Source organism: Canis lupus, chromosome 6 (genome assembly GCF_011100685.1).
Source record: "Canis lupus familiaris isolate Mischka breed German Shepherd chromosome 6, alternate assembly UU_Cfam_GSD_1.0, whole genome shotgun sequence".
NCBI lineage: Eukaryota > Metazoa > Chordata > Mammalia > Carnivora > Canidae > Canis > Canis lupus.
Genome location: NC_049227.1, coordinates 24539909 through 24560856, shown reverse-complemented (window position 1 = coordinate 24560856; position 20948 = coordinate 24539909). Strand labels below are relative to the sequence as shown.

General features: G+C 40.2%; 1 protein-coding gene across 3 annotated transcripts in view; it reads right to left on the bottom strand.

The window, feature by feature from the left end:
• The window catches only part of DNAH3 (dynein axonemal heavy chain 3), a 171507-nt gene that overhangs the window by 112772 nt on the left and 37787 nt on the right, over positions 1 to 20948 (bottom strand). For all 3 annotated transcript variants that reach the window (XM_038540141.1, XM_038540140.1, XM_038540142.1), the window contains 6 exons: positions 18815 to 18999; positions 17485 to 17608; positions 11683 to 11836; positions 10720 to 10864; positions 4593 to 4804; positions 229 to 320 (listed from right to left, as the gene is read on the bottom strand). In XM_038540141.1, coding sequence (XP_038396069.1) covers positions 229 to 320; positions 4593 to 4804; positions 10720 to 10864; positions 11683 to 11836; positions 17485 to 17608; positions 18815 to 18999 — 912 coding nt within the window. The remainder of the gene's footprint in view (positions 1 to 228; positions 321 to 4592; positions 4805 to 10719; positions 10865 to 11682; positions 11837 to 17484; positions 17609 to 18814; positions 19000 to 20948) is intronic.

Genomic DNA, 20948 nt, shown 5'->3' with positions numbered 1-20948 from the left:
CTTTGAAATAAAATCTCTGACTCCATTTTCAAGTCATAATATGTCATCCACTTGGCAGCTGGAAGTGGGTTTCACCAGTAGCTAGTCACCCAAGGTGGAGGTTACTAAAAACATTTAAGTTACTCTGAACCAGAGGGAGAAAAACAGCCTGATATGAGGCTAGTCATATCCTGTGGGAATTCAGATACTTTGACTGAAGAGCTTCCTGAAGGGGAAAAGGAGTCTTACTTGTCAATGAATTTGCTGAACCCGTATTCCAGCATATTTGAGAGGCAAGTTGTTTCTGTGGGCTTTATTTCATAGCCGGCAATCTCACTGATCTGCAGAAAAGAGAGGAAAACAAATGCATATTGTTCAAGGTGGCACTGGCCAGTAGACTTTCCATGATGATGGAAACGTTCTCCTCTGTGCTGTCCCTTACAGTAGCTGCTAGTCACCTGTGCCCATTGAGTCCTGGAAATGTGGCCAGTGTGTCTGAGGATTTGAGTTCTGATTTTTATTTAGTTTTACTTGATTTAAATAGCTGTTTAGCTAATGGCTATCAAATTGGATGGTGCGAGTCTAATAATGTGGGAGGCGGCCTAGGAGGCACACTGCTTCCTCTCTGGTTTATTGGGGATCACTGCTCACCAGCGCTGGGCACAGTGCCAACTTGTGAGCACTCTGGGAGATGGAACCAGATCTGGTTTGTTTTTGTGCTCCAGGGCCTAGTGCAAAGCCTGGTCTATGACAGAAGCTGCAATAAGGGTCTGCTGAGTAAAAGGAGAAAGTCCTGAGTATACAGGATATGCAGAACCCCCAATTCTGTGATCTGAGGATGCTGGGAAGGAGGAAGAAACCCCCTTTGCCCAAATATTTTCCTTTCCACCCCAGTGTGCTAACTTGTTGGAACGGTTAGCATTTGGGCCCATTCCTTTGGTGTAAATACTACCCAGGCTTGTCTTTTAAGTGAAAATATCCCTGAAGAAGTTCGTATGTGAAGTCTCTGATGGCTTTGAGCAGTTTTCTCAAGGACTGAGCAAACATGCTCTAGAGGAGTAGGAGGACCTGAAAGAGAATGAGACTCTGAGAAACCTCACCTATTGCCCAATCTCTGTCCAGCCCTAGGAGGACTATGGGATGTCTTATTTAGCCATGTGTCCCTGAAGCATGGCATTTAGTGGGCATCAGTAAATATCTACAGAGTGAAAACATGAATGAAACAGCTAATTCAAATGGCTTACCAGTCATGGCCTGAGGATACTTGGAGGTCCACTAAGATAATGGAAATCATAGAAGTAATTAACATTTATTGAGGGCTTCTATGAAGTAGGCAGTGTTTTAAGACCTTTATGCACTTATTTCATTCCTCCAATAATGATGAGGAAGTTACTAATGTATTATTATTCCTCTTGTACATATAAGGAAACTGAGACAAAGGAAATATGTACCTTGGCCAAGACCATCCAGCTAATAAATGGCAGAATTGGGACTTGGACCCAGTTCTCCCTACAAAGCTCTTCTCCATCACATCTAGTGAGTCTCTCAGGTCTTCCATGTACAGTTGTGAAGGTTATACACTACATAACTCTAAAAAAGTACAATTCACACTGTAGTTCCCCAAAACCACATTCCCTAGAGTTATGGAGTACACAATCTGCACAACTGTTCCTGGTGACCCTGGACTTCGATTTATTCCCTAATACCTGAAAGTACAGCTTAGAACACATACTCTCTCTAGGATTAAATGCTAATAACTATGTAAAGCACTTGGCATAGTGCTTGGCCCATAGAAAAGACTCAGAGATTAGTAGGGTTTTTTTTTTTTTTTCAGATTGCTTTTGTTGATTACAGAGACTAACAAAGCATTTGGTTTCCTAATTCTAAGAGCCTACAGCTGCCCTGTCCAATATGGAGCCACTAACTTCTTGTGGCTATTTGAAAACTTGAAATGTGACAAGCCCAAACTGAGATGTGCTCTAAGTGTAAAAGCACATCATATTCAAGGACTTAGTATGACAAATGTAATGTGAGAGATTACATTAACATTTTTACATTGACTACTTATTGAAAAATATTTTGAATGTTTGGTTAAATATTTTATTTGGTTAAATAAAATATATTCATAAAATTTATTTCACCTGTTTTTGTTTTTTAATGTGGCTACAAGAAACTTTAAAATTAGACATATGGCTTGTATTATTTTCATTGGGCAGCAATGTCCTAGAGGGCGATCTTTGGTGCGCATCAGGTGGTCAAATGTCACCCTGTTACGACTTGTTTTAAACCACAGTAGCAACCTCTTTGCTGGTATCAGGGCCCCAAACCCAAGGACCAGCCCTTCCTGCTTAAGTTCTGGGAAATGGTCAGAAACCACAGCACAACCACCCCACACCCCATGTCTCCAGAAGATCCATCCTGTACCCTTTAGAGCTAGAGGTGGTTTAACCTTCAGAGTTCCCTGCGAGAGCCAGAAAATTGATCTCCTGAATTAGGCATTAGGGCAGAGAACGGCTTTCCCAGGCTGGCAGCTATCACTGGGGTGGTTTGTGGTTTGACTTACAGTGTAGGCAGGAAGGGGCTCTAGGTGGGAGGGGCACTGTGTGTATCTGGTGGCCTCTCTCCTTTCTGAGCTCACTTTTAACTGTTTAGGCCACTGGGTTTCTGCTTTAGGGGCTCGTTACTCAGGAGCCACCTTCTTGGGGCTATACTCCACTCTTACCTATGGCTATTATCCCCTCTGATCTGGTATTTCTCACCCCATTTCCCCTAGTCACAGACCTAGATTCCAACTCCCTCTCTCACGGTTTACTAGCCATGTGACAATTTACTCTAAGCCTCAGTTTTCTTATCTGGAGACAATGATATTCCCTACTTCAAAGGGCTGTAGGGAAGATAAAATGAGGGAATCCACACAAAATATATAACAGCACCTAGTTCAGAGTTGGTATTCAATATGTTTGAGCTATTACTGATATTGTTCTTTTAATTCTTATTTTTTTGTTTTTTTTCTTTTAATTCAAAGTAATTTTTTTCCAATCTGTCCACCTAAGTGATCTGTAAATGAGAATTATGAATGTCTAGGATTGGTTGGGCTTTTTAAAGTACCCACATATGAGAACAGCATCATCACAGGGAGAGCACCAAGTAGAGGAGATATCCTGAGTCTCCTGGGAGGGTTGTTTAAATGCCATTGACAAGGGTACTTTCCATAGTGCCACCTTATGGAGAGATAGCACTATCAAAGGCGATTTGTTTACCCAACCTCCCCAGCCCTCCAAATGGGTCAAAGCTCTAGTTGGGCTAGGTCCATGGGGAGTGGCACCCTATGAGCACCTATAATTGGGGGTAGCTGCCCCTGTGCGGACCCCTCTGCTAGGGCAGTACAAGACCAGAAGTCTACTCAGATGACTTCTCGCCTGTCCTCCTTTACACCCTTTGCTTAGATGTTGAATTTCAAGGCTTTCTGGGAAATAAAAGCAGTTCCTCTTTACAGAAAACTCTGGAATTTCTGATATATCAAGATCTCTATATTCCCAGAGAGATCAAAATGCTTCTAGCTCAGACTTCATTCTCTGAAAGGTAATGGATGTGCTTTCAGAGTGAGTCCTTCCAGAGGCTTGTCCTCAGTCTTGTGCATGGTTCCCAGAGAGGAATTCCAGGCCGAATCATAGAGAAATCTGCCTATGGAGAGCCAGTCTCATTTCCACCTCCACACAGAGCAACTCCTGGGTAGAGGACGTTTCAAGGCCATTGCTAGCCCTTGAATGTGATGATTATTTTAGAAACACAGTGAGTTTTCTTTTTTCTGCTTAGTGTTCACACCACACTTATCACCCTCACACTTGGTTGCTTATAAAAGTCCCAACTATTTTTAGGGAGAATATTTATTATTCTCATTTATAGACTCAAAGGGCTGAAAGAAGAGTGAAATGTTATTTCTGAACATAGCCTGTTGGACAACGGGGCTCTACAGTCTGGTCAGCCCAAGCAGGAACCATCTGGCATTGTCAGGAGGCAGAAAAGGTGTGGCTTTCTCTTTTGTGTGTCCTAGGTCAAGGGACAAATCAAGGCCTTCCCAATGTAATTCAATGCTCTTATCACCCTGTAGGACCCTGAGCAGCCATTTGCTTAGGGAAGGAGACAAGGAGAGGCTTTGTGGTCATTGGCTAGAGCAGTACTTAAATATCAGCAGTAGGGTCGCCAAAGAAAAGGGTCAACCTGTTCATTCTGCCCCTTTCCTTCCTTTAAAAGATTTTCCCTGGGATCCCTGGGTGGCTCAGCGGTTTAGCACTTGCCTTCGGCCTGCGGCATGATCCTGGAGTCCTGGGATCAAGTCCCACATCAGGCTTCCTGCATGGAGCCTGCTTCTCCCTCTGCCTGTGTCTCTGCCTCTTTCTCTCTCTAATAAATAAATAAAATCTTTTAAAAAAATAAAAAAATAAAAGATTTTCCCCCCCCATTACTGCTGCTTTAGCCTCAAGTAGATTCTCCCTTTCAGAAAGCAGACGCTGGACCCAGTATTGATTGGTTCCTGCCTTCTAAAGGGCTACCAAGACCAGGTATGCATTGGGTATGGATTGGGCTGGCGAGGGGTGGAGAGTGACAGGAACCTGCTGCCAGTGCCGGTCTTTCATTCCTGGGTTGCAGGAAATGCTGAGGATAGGGATGTGCTGCTTGAATTTATCAATCTTGACTTTCACATTCTCTGCTAACCGCCTGGGTGCAGGTACATCAGCTAGGGTCTTGGTCAATTTATATATTGTTCTCCACATATTCCCTATTTCCTCTGCAATCTCCTCAGCATTCAGCAAAAAGAGGGGTCCTGAAATAGAAAACATGGGGTGAGGGAAGGGTCAGACCATCGAGTGGTTATTAGTCACGTACACTTCTAACTCTGTGCAATAAGAATTGTGCCTGTGAGTATGGATATTGGAACAGGCACAGGCTTGGAGTTGGATCTGGAACTGAAACATCTCCTTAGCTAATGAAACCCTGAGCATGTTTTCTTGAACCCTTCTAAACCCTCAACAGTATCACCTATGATACAGGGGTAATAATGGACACTCTGGAATGTGATTGTGAACATTAAGTGAGCTAAGTGGCTAATACAATGTCTGGAGTGTAATGCAAGTGCAGTTAAGGAACTGACTGTTGGGATGCCTGGGTGGCTCAGTGGTTGAGCGTTTGCCTTTGGTTCAGGGCATGATCCAGGTCCAGGGATCAAGTCCCGCATTGGGCTCCCTGCCTATGTCTCTGCCTCTCTCTGTCTCTCATGAATAAATAAAATAAAAAATCTTATAAAAAGGAATTGATTGTTAATAGTGGTGTGGATACTATTATAGAGGCAGTAAAGGTGTTCCACAAATGCTGTGAAATATTGACAATTGGGGGATGACAGCTCTGGCAATTTTTATGTAAGTTTGAAATTATCTTAAGATTTTTTATAAACAAAGAATGACCTCTCATTTTTAAAAACATGCTCCAAGACTTTTCTTCATAGGGAACCTATAGCATTTGGGTTTCACATTCAGTCAAAATCCTTCCATGCTGCTGCTTTCTTCCCCTTGGACATTTCAAACAGGTATTAAATCTTGCATCATGATGTTGCAAATTTACTCAGAAGTATTTTTCTTTCATGACTACTGAGACTAAATAAAGCTTTATTAATTTTACATGCTTAATCAGCCAGACATTTTTGAGGTGAGTAGTCAAAAATTAAAACTTTTTGAAAAGAAGAAATGTATGCAGTATCCAGGGAATATATAAAAGTAATAATATATCATGTCCATCAGGGGTTTTCATGGGAATGTAAGGCTGGTTTAATATTTGAAAAATCAGACAATATAATAAACTATATTTGCAGTCTAAAAAAGGAAAATCACATGATAATATCAATTGATGTGGAAAAAGCATTCGACAAAATTCAGTATCCATTCATGATAAAAACCTCTAAACCAACTAGGAATAGGAAAGAGCTTACTCAGCTCAATAAGGGGCATTTATGAAAAACCTATACTACCATTAGACTCTCTATTGGAACTTTGTACAGCTTTTTACATGTCACTCATACTTCACTAAAGTGCTTTTAAAAAACCAAACCAAACCAAGCCAAACCCCTAATAGTTAATGGTGAAATATGTAATACTTTTTCCCTAAGATGAGGAACAAGGCAAGGATTTTCACTCTAACAATTCCTAATCTATATCATACTTAAAGTCCTTGACAATACAACGAGGCATGAAAAAGAAATAGGAGGCATACAGCCTGGAAAACAAGAAATAAAATGTCTTAGTTTTCCAGATGACATGACTATTTATATAGATGATCCAAGAAATCTAAAGAATAGCAATAAGTGGGTCACCTGGGTGGCTCAGTTAGCTGAGCAATGGATTCTTGATTTCAGCTCAGGTCATGACCTTGGGGTTGTGGAACTCTGAATTGGGCTCAGTGGGGAGTCTGCTTGAGGATTCTCTCCCTTCTTTCTGTCCCTCCCCCTGCTCATATGTGTGTGTGTGTGTGTGTGTGTGTGCGCCTGCACTCTCACTCTCAAATAAATAAATCTTAAAAAAAATAAAGTACAGCAGTAACAAAATCTTTGCTAGTGAGCAAAAACGTTGTAACAGAAATAGGAAGACATCTGATAGGTTCATTAGTAGACTGAACACAGATGAAAGAATCTTTGAGCTTAAGGATATATCATTAGAAACTTCCAAAATTAAAAAAAAAAAAAAGATGGGGAAAAAATTGGAACAGAATGGCTAAGAACTGTGGGATAACTACAAAAGATATGACACACAAGTAATGGAAATAACAGAGGGAGAATGAAGAGAATGGAACAGAAAAAAATATTTGAAGAATAAGACTGAGAATATTCCCCAAATTAATGTCAGCCACCAAGCCACAGATCCAGGATTAATGCCAAAAACTACACTTAGATATATTCAAGCTGTAGAAAATCAAAGTTAAAGAAAAAACTTTAAAACAGCCAGAGGGTAGGGGAACCACCATACCTTAGGGGAGCAAAGATAAGCATTACATTCCCTTTTTCCTCAGAAACCATACAAACAAGAATAGAGTGGAATGAGAGAAGAAAAACCCCACCAACCTTAAAGTTCTGTATTCTGAGAAATTATCCTTCTAGAGTGAAGGAACAAAAAATACTTTTTCAGACAAACAAATTGAGAGAATTTGTTGCCAGTAGACCTATGTTGCAATAAATGTTACAAGAAGTTCTTTTTTTTTTTTTTAAGATTTTATTTATTTATTCATGAGAGATACAGAGAGGCAGAAACATAGGCAGAGGGAGAAGCAGGCTCCCTGCAGCGAGCCTGATGCAGGACTCAATCCCCAGGACCCTGAGATCATAACCTGAAGCAAAGGCAGACATTCAACCACTGAGCCACTCAGGTGCCCCTGTTACAAGAAGTTCTTGAAAAGAAGGAAAAGGATTTGTCAGAAACTCAGACTTACATAAAGAAAGGAAGAGCATTAGAGAAGGAAAAGTGAAGGTAAAATAAATATTTTTATTTTCCCTATTCTTAGCTGATCTAACAGTTAAGTTTGTTCAAAATAATAAAAGCAACAATATATTTGATGATTACAGTTTATATACAGATGAAATGAATAACAGAAATGATACAACAGATGGAAGAGAGGAATCAGGGATACTTTCCTATTACAAGACATTTTTTTAAAAAGATTTTATTTATTTACTCATGAGAGAGACAGAGAGGCAGAGACATAGGCAGTGGGAGAAACAGGCTCCACGCAGGGAGCCCGACGTGGGACTCGATCTAGGGTCTCCAGGATGGCGCCCTGGGCTGAGGGCAGGCGCTAAACTGCTGAGCCACTCAGGCTGTCCTACAAGACATTTTTTATTTTTTTATTTTTATTTTTTAAAGATTTTATTTATTTATTCTTCATAGAGACACACACACACACAGAGGCACAGACACAGGCAGAGGGAGAAGCAGGCTTCATGCAGAGAGCCTGATGTGGGACTCGATCCGAAGTCTCCAGGATCACGCCCTCAGCTGCAGGCGGCGCTAAACCGCTGCGCCACCGGGGCTGCCCGAGACATTTTTTTAAACAAAGTTATATATAAACCTTAAATATAGCCCAGCAATCTACTCCTGAGCATTTACCCCAGAGGAATGAAAACTTATGTCAACATGAAAATGCAGGCATGAATGTTTATAGCAGCTATTCATAAGAGTCTGAAACTGGTAATAGCCCAAATATCTACCAATGGGTAAGTGGGGTAAATGAGCTGGTATATCCACGCAATAGAATACTACCCCAAGCATAAAAGGGAAGGACCTATGGTTATAACTAATAACTTGAATGAATCTCAAAGTAGTATGCAGTGTGAAAGAAGCACTTTCAAAAGGTTATACACTGTATCATTCTACTTACAAAACAATTTCAAAAAGAGAAAACTATAGTAACAGTGAAGAGCTCCACAGTGCCAGGTCTTTTGGCTGGGGGTAGTGTGTGACTTTTGGCTGGTGGTAGAGTGACTACAAAGGGGGCAGTATGAGAAATTTTATTGAAGTGATGAAACTTGTTTTGTTTTTTAAGATTTTATTTATTTATTCATGAGAGACACAGAGAGAGGCAGAGACACAGGCAGAGGGAGAAGCAGGCTCCATGCAGGGAGCCCAACATGGGACTCAATCTTGGGACTCCAGGATCTTGCTCTGGGCCAAAGGTGGCGCTAAACTGCTGAGCCACCCAGGCTGCCCAACTTCTGCTTTCTGATTGTGGTGAATCTATATATGTGTTAACATTTAGAACTATATGCCAGAATGTTCTTTCTGCTGTTATGAATTTAAAATTAAAAATTTAGGGACACCTAGGTAGCTCAGTAGTTGAGCATCTGCCTTTGGCTCAGGGCATGACCTTGGAACCCTGGGATCAAGTCCCACATTGGGTTCCCCACAGGGAGCCTGCTTCTCCCTCTGCCTATGTCTCTGCCTCTCTCTGTGTGTCTCTCATGAATAAATAAGATCTTTTAAAAAAATAAAGATTTAAAGGCAAAAAAATTTTAATACAATTTATCTTTTCAATAAAAAGACGGTAAACTATAAATATTTCCTTAACACCATAAAAATTTTGTATCTCAAACCAACAAAAAGCATCATGTTTAAAGGTGACACTCTGTAAAAGCTCCCATTACAATTAGGAATAAGACAAAGGGGCCCATTATTAGCACTGTTTATTTTGGAGGTGCTAATCAACACAGACAGTGAATAAAAAAGGGGGTATACAAATAAGGTAAAATATTAGAATTGTCCAGATATGATTGATTACATGGAAAAATTAAGAGCATCAGTGAAAAAGGAAAAAATTTTAAGTGAAAAAGAAAAATACCAATTCAAATATTAAATCAGCCAAATAAATAAATAAATAAATAAATAAATAAATAAATTGGCAAAAATAGTTTTAAAAGCTATTATTTCCCAGATTTGTTAAGGGTGTGAGGAATGGGCACTCTTAGTACTGCTAGAAGGGTACTTTTAAAATTTAAAACATAACTTTTCTGGAAGACAGTAACAACAACAACAAAAACAGTTTTTAAACTCCTAATAGGGCAGCCCTGGTGGCTCAGTGGTTTAGTGCTGCCTTCAGCCCAGGGCCGGATTCTGGAGACCCAGGATTGAGTCCTGCGTTGGGCTTCCTGCATGGAGCCTGCTTCTGCCTCTGCCTGTGTCTCTGCCTCTCCCTCTCTCTGTGTCTCTCATGAATAAATAAATTCTTAAAGAAAAAAAAAAAGGGTTGGTACTTCAAAAAAATAAATAAACTCCTAATAATTTTTATCACATGACTTTTGATCTAGCTATTTCACTTTCAGGAACTTCTCCTAAGAAAATGATCATAGTTGCATCTATTAAACGGGCAACAGACGTTCATCACAGTTGTGGTCATTTAACATTGAAGCAATGGAAACAAACTGTGGGCTCAGCTCTAAGGATCTTGGAGTTTGTCCTCTGCTTATGTACACTCTCCCCAGGTGACATCATTCATGGCTTTTCATTGTAATCTACAATCAATTATTTCCCAATATAAATCACCCCCCCCCCCAGACATATAACTTAACTTCAGGCTGATATATTCAACTGTTGATTAATATTCCCATTTGGGTGTCTGCAGACACCTTGAACTCTGTATATTCAAACCGATGGGTCTTTTTTCCCAGCAAATTTGTTACTTCTCTTGTTTAGTGATGGCAATATTCACCAAATTGCCTGGGCTCATAATCTGGGAGTCCCCCAGTTTCTTCCCTCTCCCTCCCTGCCCCCTGCCCCATATCAGATCAATCCTGATAAGTCCAGATAAGTCCTGTTGACTCTACCTCCTCCATTTCTCCCTAACCTCCAGGATCTAGAGAAAAAGTAGTAGTTTACAGATGTCTATGGCACTCTGGGCTTTCTTAAAGCAGCACAGTGGTGGAAATGCCATCTTCTTCTTCCCCCCATCTGCCTCTTTGCAATCCATGGCTCTGGTTGGCTGCCTCTTCTATTTTTACCCTGGTGACAGGTCTGGCTCTTCAATTCCTATTTACTATCATTATCACATCACAAAAATTTGACTGTGTGGATGTGTTAATCCAGAGTATAACAATATGATGAAAAGTCTAGCTTAAATCTGAAGTCCAAACCCTATTCTAGAACTGGCTGGGTTGGATCCACTACCCCATCAGCCACCATGTCCCAGTAGACTAAGCCCAAAGCGTACCATTCATCCACTCCTCTGACTTGATGCTAAACTCATATGCCGTCAGCCATAGCTGCTCATAAGGCACTTTGTTGATCATCAAGGCTTGCAGGAGAGGGAAGGTACTCTTCTCCTTTTCCAACAGTTCCTCCTCCTTATTGATCAACTGCAGGGCAAAAGGGGATGCTGTTTAATTGGGTGGGTGGTTTTCTGAACCCTAGAAGACACCATGGCAAATTTCTCAGTGCTTTGAAAGACAAGTTGAGGAAGATGTTCATTCATCCAGAGAGTAAGAGAGGAAAATAAGACATAGGCTCAAATAAGAAGGTCCTTCTGCTACCTCTGAGGGCTGTGACAGCTAAGATCTAGCTGGATGAAACTCTAGGATAAATTGCTGCTTGCTCCATCATCTTTGATCCCACTCTACCATATCCATTTCCCCATTTTCACAATTTTCATATGTATGTTAGCTGTTTACATGATGCTGCCCCTTTTTATGCTGACTTACCTCAACAATAAGAGCTTTAAGGGTTAAAGAACTCACTAGTTGACCTTCAGGGAAATTTATTTAGCCTCTCCAAGCCTTAGTTCTCCTATTTAAATAGAGATAAATGGGGATGATAACAGTACCTACCCCAAAGGTTTGTTATGGGTATTAAGTGATATATCATATATGAAGCCCTTTGTATATTGTCAAGCACATAATAAATACTCAATGTATGTGAGCAACTATTCTACTGTAATTGTTTCTTTTTTTTTTTTTTCTGTAATTGTTTCTTTGTGTACTCAATGACTAACAAAAAAGCTGCCATAATGTAGGGGTATAGAAAAAGAGAGTTGAAAGCACCAATGAATGAACTGGTCAATCCACCAATCAATACTATCCACCTGACAGGTAATGTTAAGAAAATACAAAACTGAGAAGCAGACTCAACAGGACAGGACAATCATAAGTCTCCAGCCCCAGACGCCAAGACTCCAAACCTCAAATTCCACCAGTGCTTGATCTAGGTTCTTTGAAAGCTCGTGAAGCTTTTCAACATTGTTCTTCATTTCTTCTGTGGTCATCACTTCACGTTTCCTAAACCCTTCCAGTTCCTTGTTGTAGCCTTCAAGTTTCGACCCAAATTCTGAGCACCTAAAAGTAAAGGACAGCCCCATCACATTTGAACTTTCCACTTTTGATTTTCAAAGTATCAGCAATTGCCCATCCATATTCAAGCCTGGGGAGAATGTGATCTTCTAATGCATTTTATATATATTATCCTACACATATATATAATATATATTTATATATATTTTCTATATATAGATAATATCCTTATTTATCTATTTATTATCATATATATATATATATATATATATATATATATATATATATATAAAACTTATTATCCTACCTCCCAGAGATGTCTGCTGTGACCCTATTGGCAGTTAAACATTTCCAGATGTTTACCTGTACAGGTAAATATGTATGTGTGTATATATATGAACTCTATATATACCTATTCCATACACACATCATATTTAAAATGTGTGTATATACGTATTATTTAGTCATCCATTAGATACTTATTGTTGAGGGCTTAATACATTTGAAGGGCTGCTCTAGGCATCAGGGAGACATTTGTAATATATACTATTAAGATCCCTATCCTTCTATTTTAGTTTGGGGAAACCTAGATAAGAAACATATGGATTACAAAAATCAATGCCCAGAAATCAATGGCATTCCTATACACTAACAATGAGACTGAAGAAAGAGAAATTAAGGAGTCAATCCCATTTACAATTGTACCCAAAAGCATAAGATACCTAGGAATAAACCTAACCAAAGAGGTAAAGGATCTATACCCTAAAAACTATAGAACACTTCTGAAAGAAATTGAGGAAGACACAAAGAGATGGAAAAATATTCCATGCTCATGGATTGGCAGAATTAATATTGTGAAAATGTCAATGTTACCCAGGGCAATTTACACATTTAATGCAATCCCTATCAAATTACCATGGACTTTCTTCAGTTGGAACAAATCATCTTAAGATTGTGTGGAATCAGAAAAGACCCCAAATAGCCAGGGAAATATTAAAAAAGAAAACCAGAGCTGGGGGCAGATTTAATGTTGTACTACAAAGCAATCCCTATCAAAATACCATGGACTTTCTTCAGAGAGTTAGAATAAATTATTTTAAGATTTGTGTAGAATCAGAAAAGACCCCAAATAGCCAGGGGAATTTTACAAAAGAAAACCATATCTGGGGGCATCACAATGCCAGATTTCAGGTTGTACTACAAAGCTGTGGTCATCAAGACAGTGTGGTACTGGCACAAAAACAGACACATAGATCAATGGAACAGAATAGAGAACCCAGAAGTGGACCCTGAACTTTATGGTCAACTAATATTCGATAAAGGAGGAAAGACTATCCACTGGAAGAAAGACAGTCTCTTCAATAGATGGTGCTGGGAAAATTGGACATCCACATGCAGAAGAATGAAACTAGACCACTCTCTTTCACCATACACAAAGATAAACTCAAAATGGATGAAAGATCTAAATGTGAGACAAGAGTCCATCAAAATCCTAGAGGAGAACACAGGCAACACCCTTTTTGAACTCGGCCACAGTAACTTCTTGCAAGATACATCCACGAAGGCAAAAGAAACAAAAGCAAAAGTGAACTATTGGGACTTCATCAAGATAAGAAGCTTTTGCACAGCAAAGGATACAGTCAACAAAACTAAAAGACAACCTACAGAATGGGAGAAGATATTTGCAGATGACGTATCAGATAAAGGGCTAGTTTCCAAGATCTATAAAGAACTTCTTAAACTCAATACCAAAGAAACAAACAATCCAATCATGAAATGGGCAAAAGACATGAAGAGAAATCTCACAGAGGAAGACACAGACATGGCCAACATGCACATGAGAAAATGCTCTACATCATTTGCCATCAGGGAAATACAAATCCAAACCACAATGAGATACCACCTCACACCAGTGAGAATGGGGGACATTAACAAGGCAGGAAATCACAAATGTTGGAGAGGATGCGGAGAAAAGGGAACCCTCCTGCACTGTTGGTGGGAATGTGAACTGGTGCAGCCACTCTGGAAAACTGTGTGGAGGTTCCTCAAAGAGTTAAAAATAGACCTGCCCTACGACCCAGCAATTGCACTGTTGGGGATTTACCCCAAAGATTCAGATGCAATGAAACGCCAGGACACCTGCACCCCAATGTTTATAGCAGCAATGTCCACAATAGCCAAACTGTGGAAGCAGCCTCGGTGTCCATCGAAAGATGAATGGATAAAGAAGATGTGGTTTATGTATACAATGGAATATTACTCAGCCATTAGAAACGACAAATACCCACCATTTGCTTCAACATGGATGGAACTGGAGGGTATTATGCTGAGTGAAGTAAGTCAATCGGAGAAGGACAAACATATATTCTCATTCATTTGGGGAATATAAATAATAGTGAAAGGGAATATAAGGGAAGGGAGAAGAAATGTGTGGGAAATATCAGAAAGGGAGACAGAACATAAAGACTGCTAACTCTGGGAAACGAACTAGGGGTGGTGGAATGGGAGGAGGGCGGGGGGTGGGGGTGAATGGGTGACGGGCACTGAGGGGGGCACTTGACGGGATGAGCACTGGGTGTTATTCTGTATGTTGGTAAACTGAACACCAATAAAAAATTAATTTATTAAAAAAAAGACTCCTAACTCTGGGAAACGAACTAGGGGTGGTGGAAGGGGAGGAGGGCGGGAGGTGGGGGTGAATGGGTGACGGGCAACTGAGGGGGGCACTTGACAGGATGAGCACTGGGTGTTATTCTGTATGTTGGCAAATTGAACACCAATAAAAATAAATTTATTATAAAAAAAGAAACATATGGATTGATGAATGGGTGGGTGAATGGATAGATGGATGGATAAATTCATACATAGATAAATATAAGATGAAGTATTTCTGATAGACATAAAAACTGAAAAAAATAAAACAGGGCAGAGTGCCTAGTGGGTGGAAGTAGAGGGCTACTTTAGCTAGAATGATCAGGGAAGATCTTTTTTACAACAAAGAAGGTCACACATTTAATTCTCCCTTTTTCTAACAAGGTAGACTATATTATATAGTGTTATGCTATAATTGCTTAGCATATTATAGTTTCCAAAGTACTTTCATGTCCACAATATATACATATGTATATATTTCATACAATAATACAGTCATTAGTAAATAGGAGGCACTCAGGAAACTAGGTTGAGTAAGTCCCAAAATGTATTTGAGGGACTACCTGGAGTCTGAGGGAGGATAATTTAGGGATTTAAAAATGGTGGATTGGTCAGAATTCTGGCATGAAATGGAATTCATTCCAGTGTTCAAAGAGAGAGGCTTTAATGAAGGGACTATCTACACAGATAAGATATGGGTAGCTTCCGAGGGAAGCCACTATGACCTCTAGGGCCAAAGGAGCAGTGGGAACGGAAACCATGGAGAAGCAAGACTTGTCATCCAGGAGGGATGAAGCTACTGCCAGAGCTCCAGGGCTAAACAGTGAGGGAAAGGAGAAAAAGTCATCACTCTCCAAACTCCTGAGCCTCTCTGCTGGTGGAGCCCTGTCTGGATCCAACAGACAAGGGAGACAGAGGCTAGACTATGGGTGTCAGTTGACTAGGCACTAAGTGGACAGAGGAGGAAGAAGGTGTAAGAAGGAATTGAGGGTTGGGTGTGGGGATTAGAAAATGGGGAATAATTAGTGCCGAAGCAAAAAATTAATGTGGCTGGTAAAATAGGTCAAGTTTCTTTCTTTCTTTTTAAGTTCTATATATTTGATAATAAATTTGGATTAAGAGAGAGCAAGAGCAAGGAGAGGGAGAAACAGATTTCCCACTGAGCAGGGAGCCTCATGATGTGGGGCTCGATCCGAAGGACACTGAGATCATGACCTGAGCCCAAGGCAGATGCTCAACTGACTGAGCTACCCAGGTGAGGTAATGGAGTTGCTTTCACAGAAGACAAATTAAATGAACATTGCTCAGCCCCCCCTCACATACTGTTCTCAAGATTAATGCAAAAATGATGGATGTGAGGTTTAAGCATTCCGTAAAGAGAGGGCTGAGCCCAGGGCTTCGGATTTCTCCTGGAGCCCTCCTCTGCTAAATTCTGCTATGGAGAGTGGAGGAACCAGTAGGTGTCATCAGGGTGAGAGTTGCCCCTCCAAGAGCAGATAGCCAGTGTTCTCCTCTCATCATAAATGACAGTTCCCATTTCTCCCAGAGTCACCCCTTACTCCCCTGAACTTTAACAACACTTATTGATTCTAAGTAGTGGGACAGCACTGCTCCAAAAGTATACTCGCAAGGCTGTGGTTTATCAGTGAAGCATTTTTTCTCCCCAAAGAAGTCATCGTTCAAGGTATGAAGGTAGCAGACAGCTTTTGAATTCCTACCATGTGCTAGGTACCACTCAGGCACAATCTCAGGTCATCTCACTTCATCCTTTTGCACAATGAGAACTCTCACAAAAAGATATGATCTGAGATGGGCTCAGTTATCCAATTTTCCAGATGAGGACACTGAGGCTCAAAAAGATAAAGAAACTTGCTCCTGTTCATCTAACCTACAAATCAGTTCCATGATGGAGGCTGTACATAAGGGGACATGGGGTAAATGGGGACACTGTACTTTCTCAATTTTGTTGTGAATTTAAGACTGTTCCAAGAAATAAATTTATTTTATTTTATTTTATTATTTTTTAAAATTTTATTTATTTTATTAATTAAAAAATATCAGTAGCACCCATTTGGCTAAAATTTCTGGGTAGAGAGAGAAGAAGGTTGCTGGAAGTGTGTACACACATCCACTTTTGTTGTTGCTGTTGTTTTTTTCTGGATAGCAGACCTAGGCCATATTTTGAAGGCAGTGAATAAATAGTTTTCTCCTTCAGTCCAAACTCCCATTCTGTGTAGAAATCCCTGCTTTTATCTACTCGTTTCCTTTCTTGTGAGTATTTACAGGGATTGTAAGATCCAAAGTTAGGCTGGGGGCCATTCATGTATGAAGGGGATAGTAACTGGTAAGACCCTACTGTTCATAAACCTAGTGTTACAAGCTGGGATGGCCATTAGTGCATGTATGTCTTTGCCATCTACGTGGCTCTTGACCCACTTCGCTTGACATTGTTTGATTTTTCAGTAGGTCTGTATTTTCTCTGCCCCTGGATCAAAATTTTTATTTAGTGTGCAAACACATTTAACATGTCTGGAATACAGTACAGCACATAGTAAAAATCTGTAAAAAAAAAAAAAATCCTAGTTGAATTGACAAATAATGAATGAATAAATTATATAGCCACATTAGTACTGAACAAAACCAGCTGCCAAACAGGCCATCTCTCAGCCTCCTACCATGCCTCTATGATCCCTGTCTTGCTATCTCACAAATCTGTGATCTCTAATGTAAGGGGGATGATTTTGCTATTATTATTGTGAGGCCATTATGCCATGCCACTATTTTTGTCTTTTTCTCTCTGCACTGCCAAATTCCAATTGTTCAAGGCAGGGAGGGAAGGCACTGGCAGGGTCACTAGAGTGAATGAAGCAGGCTTAAAGAGAACATCCCTCAGTGGGAAACAAAAGAAAATTCTTTCTCTACCAGTTGTTTCCAGCCTTCGCCCACGCATTGCTGTGGGGGGGCTCTGAGCAGAACCAGGAACCTACAGCGTGTTATCCAGTGGGTATCATTTCTAAAACAATCTCACACTCTTTCTGTACCTTTTAATGAGGTCCATCTCAGCCTGATCCCTCTTGCTAAGGAGCAAGTTTCGGCTGTTTTCAAAGATATCTTCAATCTGGTCTGGCCAGAGGAACAGAGTGCTGTTCAACTTGATATCCTCTTCTGCAAAACACATACAGTCAGCTCCAGGACACTCCTCAGCATAGGTCAACATGCAGGGAGTTAATTCAGCAGAACAAAAGGTCAACAGAAGTGGGTGAGGGGGTGGCAACGAATGGATGGGCCCATTATGGATGAATGATAACCAACATTTATGGAGCACTTACCAAATGCCAGGCTAGAAAGGCAATGGTATTGTCATCCTTGTTTTTGCAGATGGAAAACAAAGGTTAGCCAAGTAGTCAAGATCACACTGCTAGAAGGTGGCAGGGACGACTTCAGTCCCAGGTCTAACAAACTCCAAAGCCGATGTTCTAACCATTGTGCTTCACTGCGTTCCCAGGCTAGGTTTGGGTAGAGTAGAAACCTGGGCTCATGTTCTGATTCTCCTCTTTAAACTGTCACCATCTGAGTCCCAGTCTCCCTTTTGGTTAAATGTCAGTAATAAAATCAGTGCCAGATCCCCTGCTCATCCTAAGACTCTGGTCAGCTGAAATATCCTGGGTTCCCTCTGTACCCTTGGGAACTTAGGAAGCAAAGGTCCAGTGTGTGTTCACATGGTCAAGGGCACAGCTCATGAATATGTGGGTTGGCAGGGCATTGCTTTCCACTCCCAGTCCCCATCTCTCCATTCCATCACTCTTCCCCACAAACACCATGAATACCAGGTAATTCACAGATGGAAGAAGGATCTGAAAACTTAGCTTGTGGACACTGTATCAGTTTTTCCTTCAGAACCTGGTCCCTACAAAACTCTACCTTGGCCCAATAAGCCTTGAAGGGGCCCTAGCCATTTCTTTCCTTTTAAGATATACAGGGACATGAAGGAAAGTGCCCTGGCCTCTCCTCAAAGGTGGAATTGCATTAAGATTATAGATGAAATAAATCTATCCATTTATAAAGGGACTCTGCATTTGGAAGTGACTTTTTCAGAAACACCAGACACAGATATCAAGAAAGGCATCTAAGAACTCATCAAGTCCCTAGATATTTCTTCTTTTAGCTTAACAATAAGATCCCTTTTGTTTGATTCAAATTTCTTTGTGTAAGAGTGTGGAAATTAGTGCCTTTAATATATGGGGATGCTTGAAAAGCAGCTCTCCCAAAATTGACATTTAGTGGTAGGATTACTAACTCTCCTTCCTGACTCCTTATTTCTAAAAATATAAATATACATTTGCATATAAGTCTACAGGGTGTTGGACTTACGGGGTAGGTCTGCATAATCCATCAAGAACTCTAACCGTTCAATTGCATCTCTAAGTTGCCTCCTGAGTTTGAACACGGTGACATTACTTGATTTCTTTAAGAATTCAATGAGGAATACCAGCTCCTCAGTGTTGGCAGGAATCTCACTGACTTTGTCTGCGATGATATTGTACTGATTACAAATGCTACAGGGAAAGAAACAGCCACCATCACCATTATCACCTAAAATCACTTTCTTATAAAATCTATTATGCTAAACAGGCATGATTCTTATTTGTCAACTAGAATAATGGTTTCCAACTTTTCTCTACCTGCAAATCCATGATGGGTAATATTTACATGCACACCACACTCAATAATAAAAACAGTAGTAAAGGAAATAATATCTCATGGGTTTACTATGTCCTATGCCCCATTCTAATCACTGAATATATATTGGCTCATTTAATCTTCACAACATTCTAAGGGGTAGGGACGATTATCAACATTTTAGAATGGAAGAAAGTAAGGCTGAATAACTTTATCCAAAGCAACATGGTGTGGAGGTATCAGAGACAAGATGTGAACTTGGTTCAATCAGTTCCAAAGCTTGTACTCTTAATAAATGTACCATGGGTAGAATCCAGATTTAGACAAAAACAACATGAATACCACCATCACTACCACCACCAATAGTGACTCTTTGAATTTTATGTTGAGCAGAGCACTAAATTAATTGGTAATCACTACTCTTCACAGTATGTCAGCAAATTTATCCTCATGTGCTAGGAGTAGTTCCTAGATGATAAAGAGAAACTGACATTCAACCACTGGATCTAACTGCCCACTTCCCAAACACAAGACTATGAAAAAGGGTACTACTATAAGGATAATTCAAATTTATACAAAAGCCAATGATGACTATCATCAGTATTTTAATTATAATTAAGAACAAATTATCTGCAATACATCCATGCCTAGCACACAGTGGCCTTCAAGAACTGTTAGCAAATTGCTCTCACAGTGTTTGTTATTAGTCTGATCATTACACTGATCATTACATGTTGACGTTCATAAATTACAGATAAAAACCACTCCTCTCAATATTGAAGTCCTCAATATTTTTTTTGTTTTTATTTTTTTAATTGAAGTATAATTGACACTCAATAATTCTTCTTAATGTAAGGAGACCTCACCATAATGAAGCTAATTTTATCAAACTGAAGAAAATAGGATTAAAACATCTTTGCAGATGCTGCCAAGACTTTAGAAATGATTTTTTATGTAATTTAGAAGATTTCTGCAGAGAAAAATTAACTACTGCACAACATAGGTTCAATACTGTAGATTAGAAGTATTTTCCAGTTCTTGGACTCTGAGCTACATTACATGTCGTTTCCTTTGTATTTTTAGTTGGATATCTTACTAGTCAGCTTAGGCTACCACAACAAAATATCACAGACTGGATGACCTAAACAACAGAAAATTATTTTTTCACAGCTCTGGAGGCTGGGAAGTCCAAGATCAACGTACCAACTAATTTGGTTCCTGGTAAGGGCTTTCTTGCTGGCTTGCAGACAGCTGCCTTTCTCATTGTGACCTCATGTGGTAGAGGGGGAAAGAGTTCTGGTGTCTCTTCCTCTTCTTATTAGGGCAATAGCTCTATTGGATTAGGGCTTCATTCTTGTGACCTCATTTAACCTCATCATCTCCTTATAGGCCTTGGTTTCAAATAGTCACTAGACACTAAGGCTTTGCTGTAGACTGAATGTGTCAAGTCTCTGAGGGCAGAGAAGATATCCCCCTTAATTATTCCCAGAAGCCAGTGCCTTGCTGGCACAGAGCAGGCACCTTCTGAGTACTTAGATAAATGAAATCTAGTCTGTTATAACAGCTGAGTGACTGCTCCTGCTGGTGAAGGGCTCTGTGATGTCTCAGGGACACACTGGCTGAACTGGACCAGAACCCAAGATAGCAGGGTAGCTAGGAGGGGTACAGAACAAAGAAGGACAGTTCAGTCAACAGCAAATATAGTTACGTGATTGAGTTGCAGTTAGTGTGAAGTGGGAAGCAGGGATGAGTATCACTTTCAGGAGCAGCAAATAAAACTATATTTGCATATCCCTTTATGCTCTTTCCTCCTTCCAACTGTCTA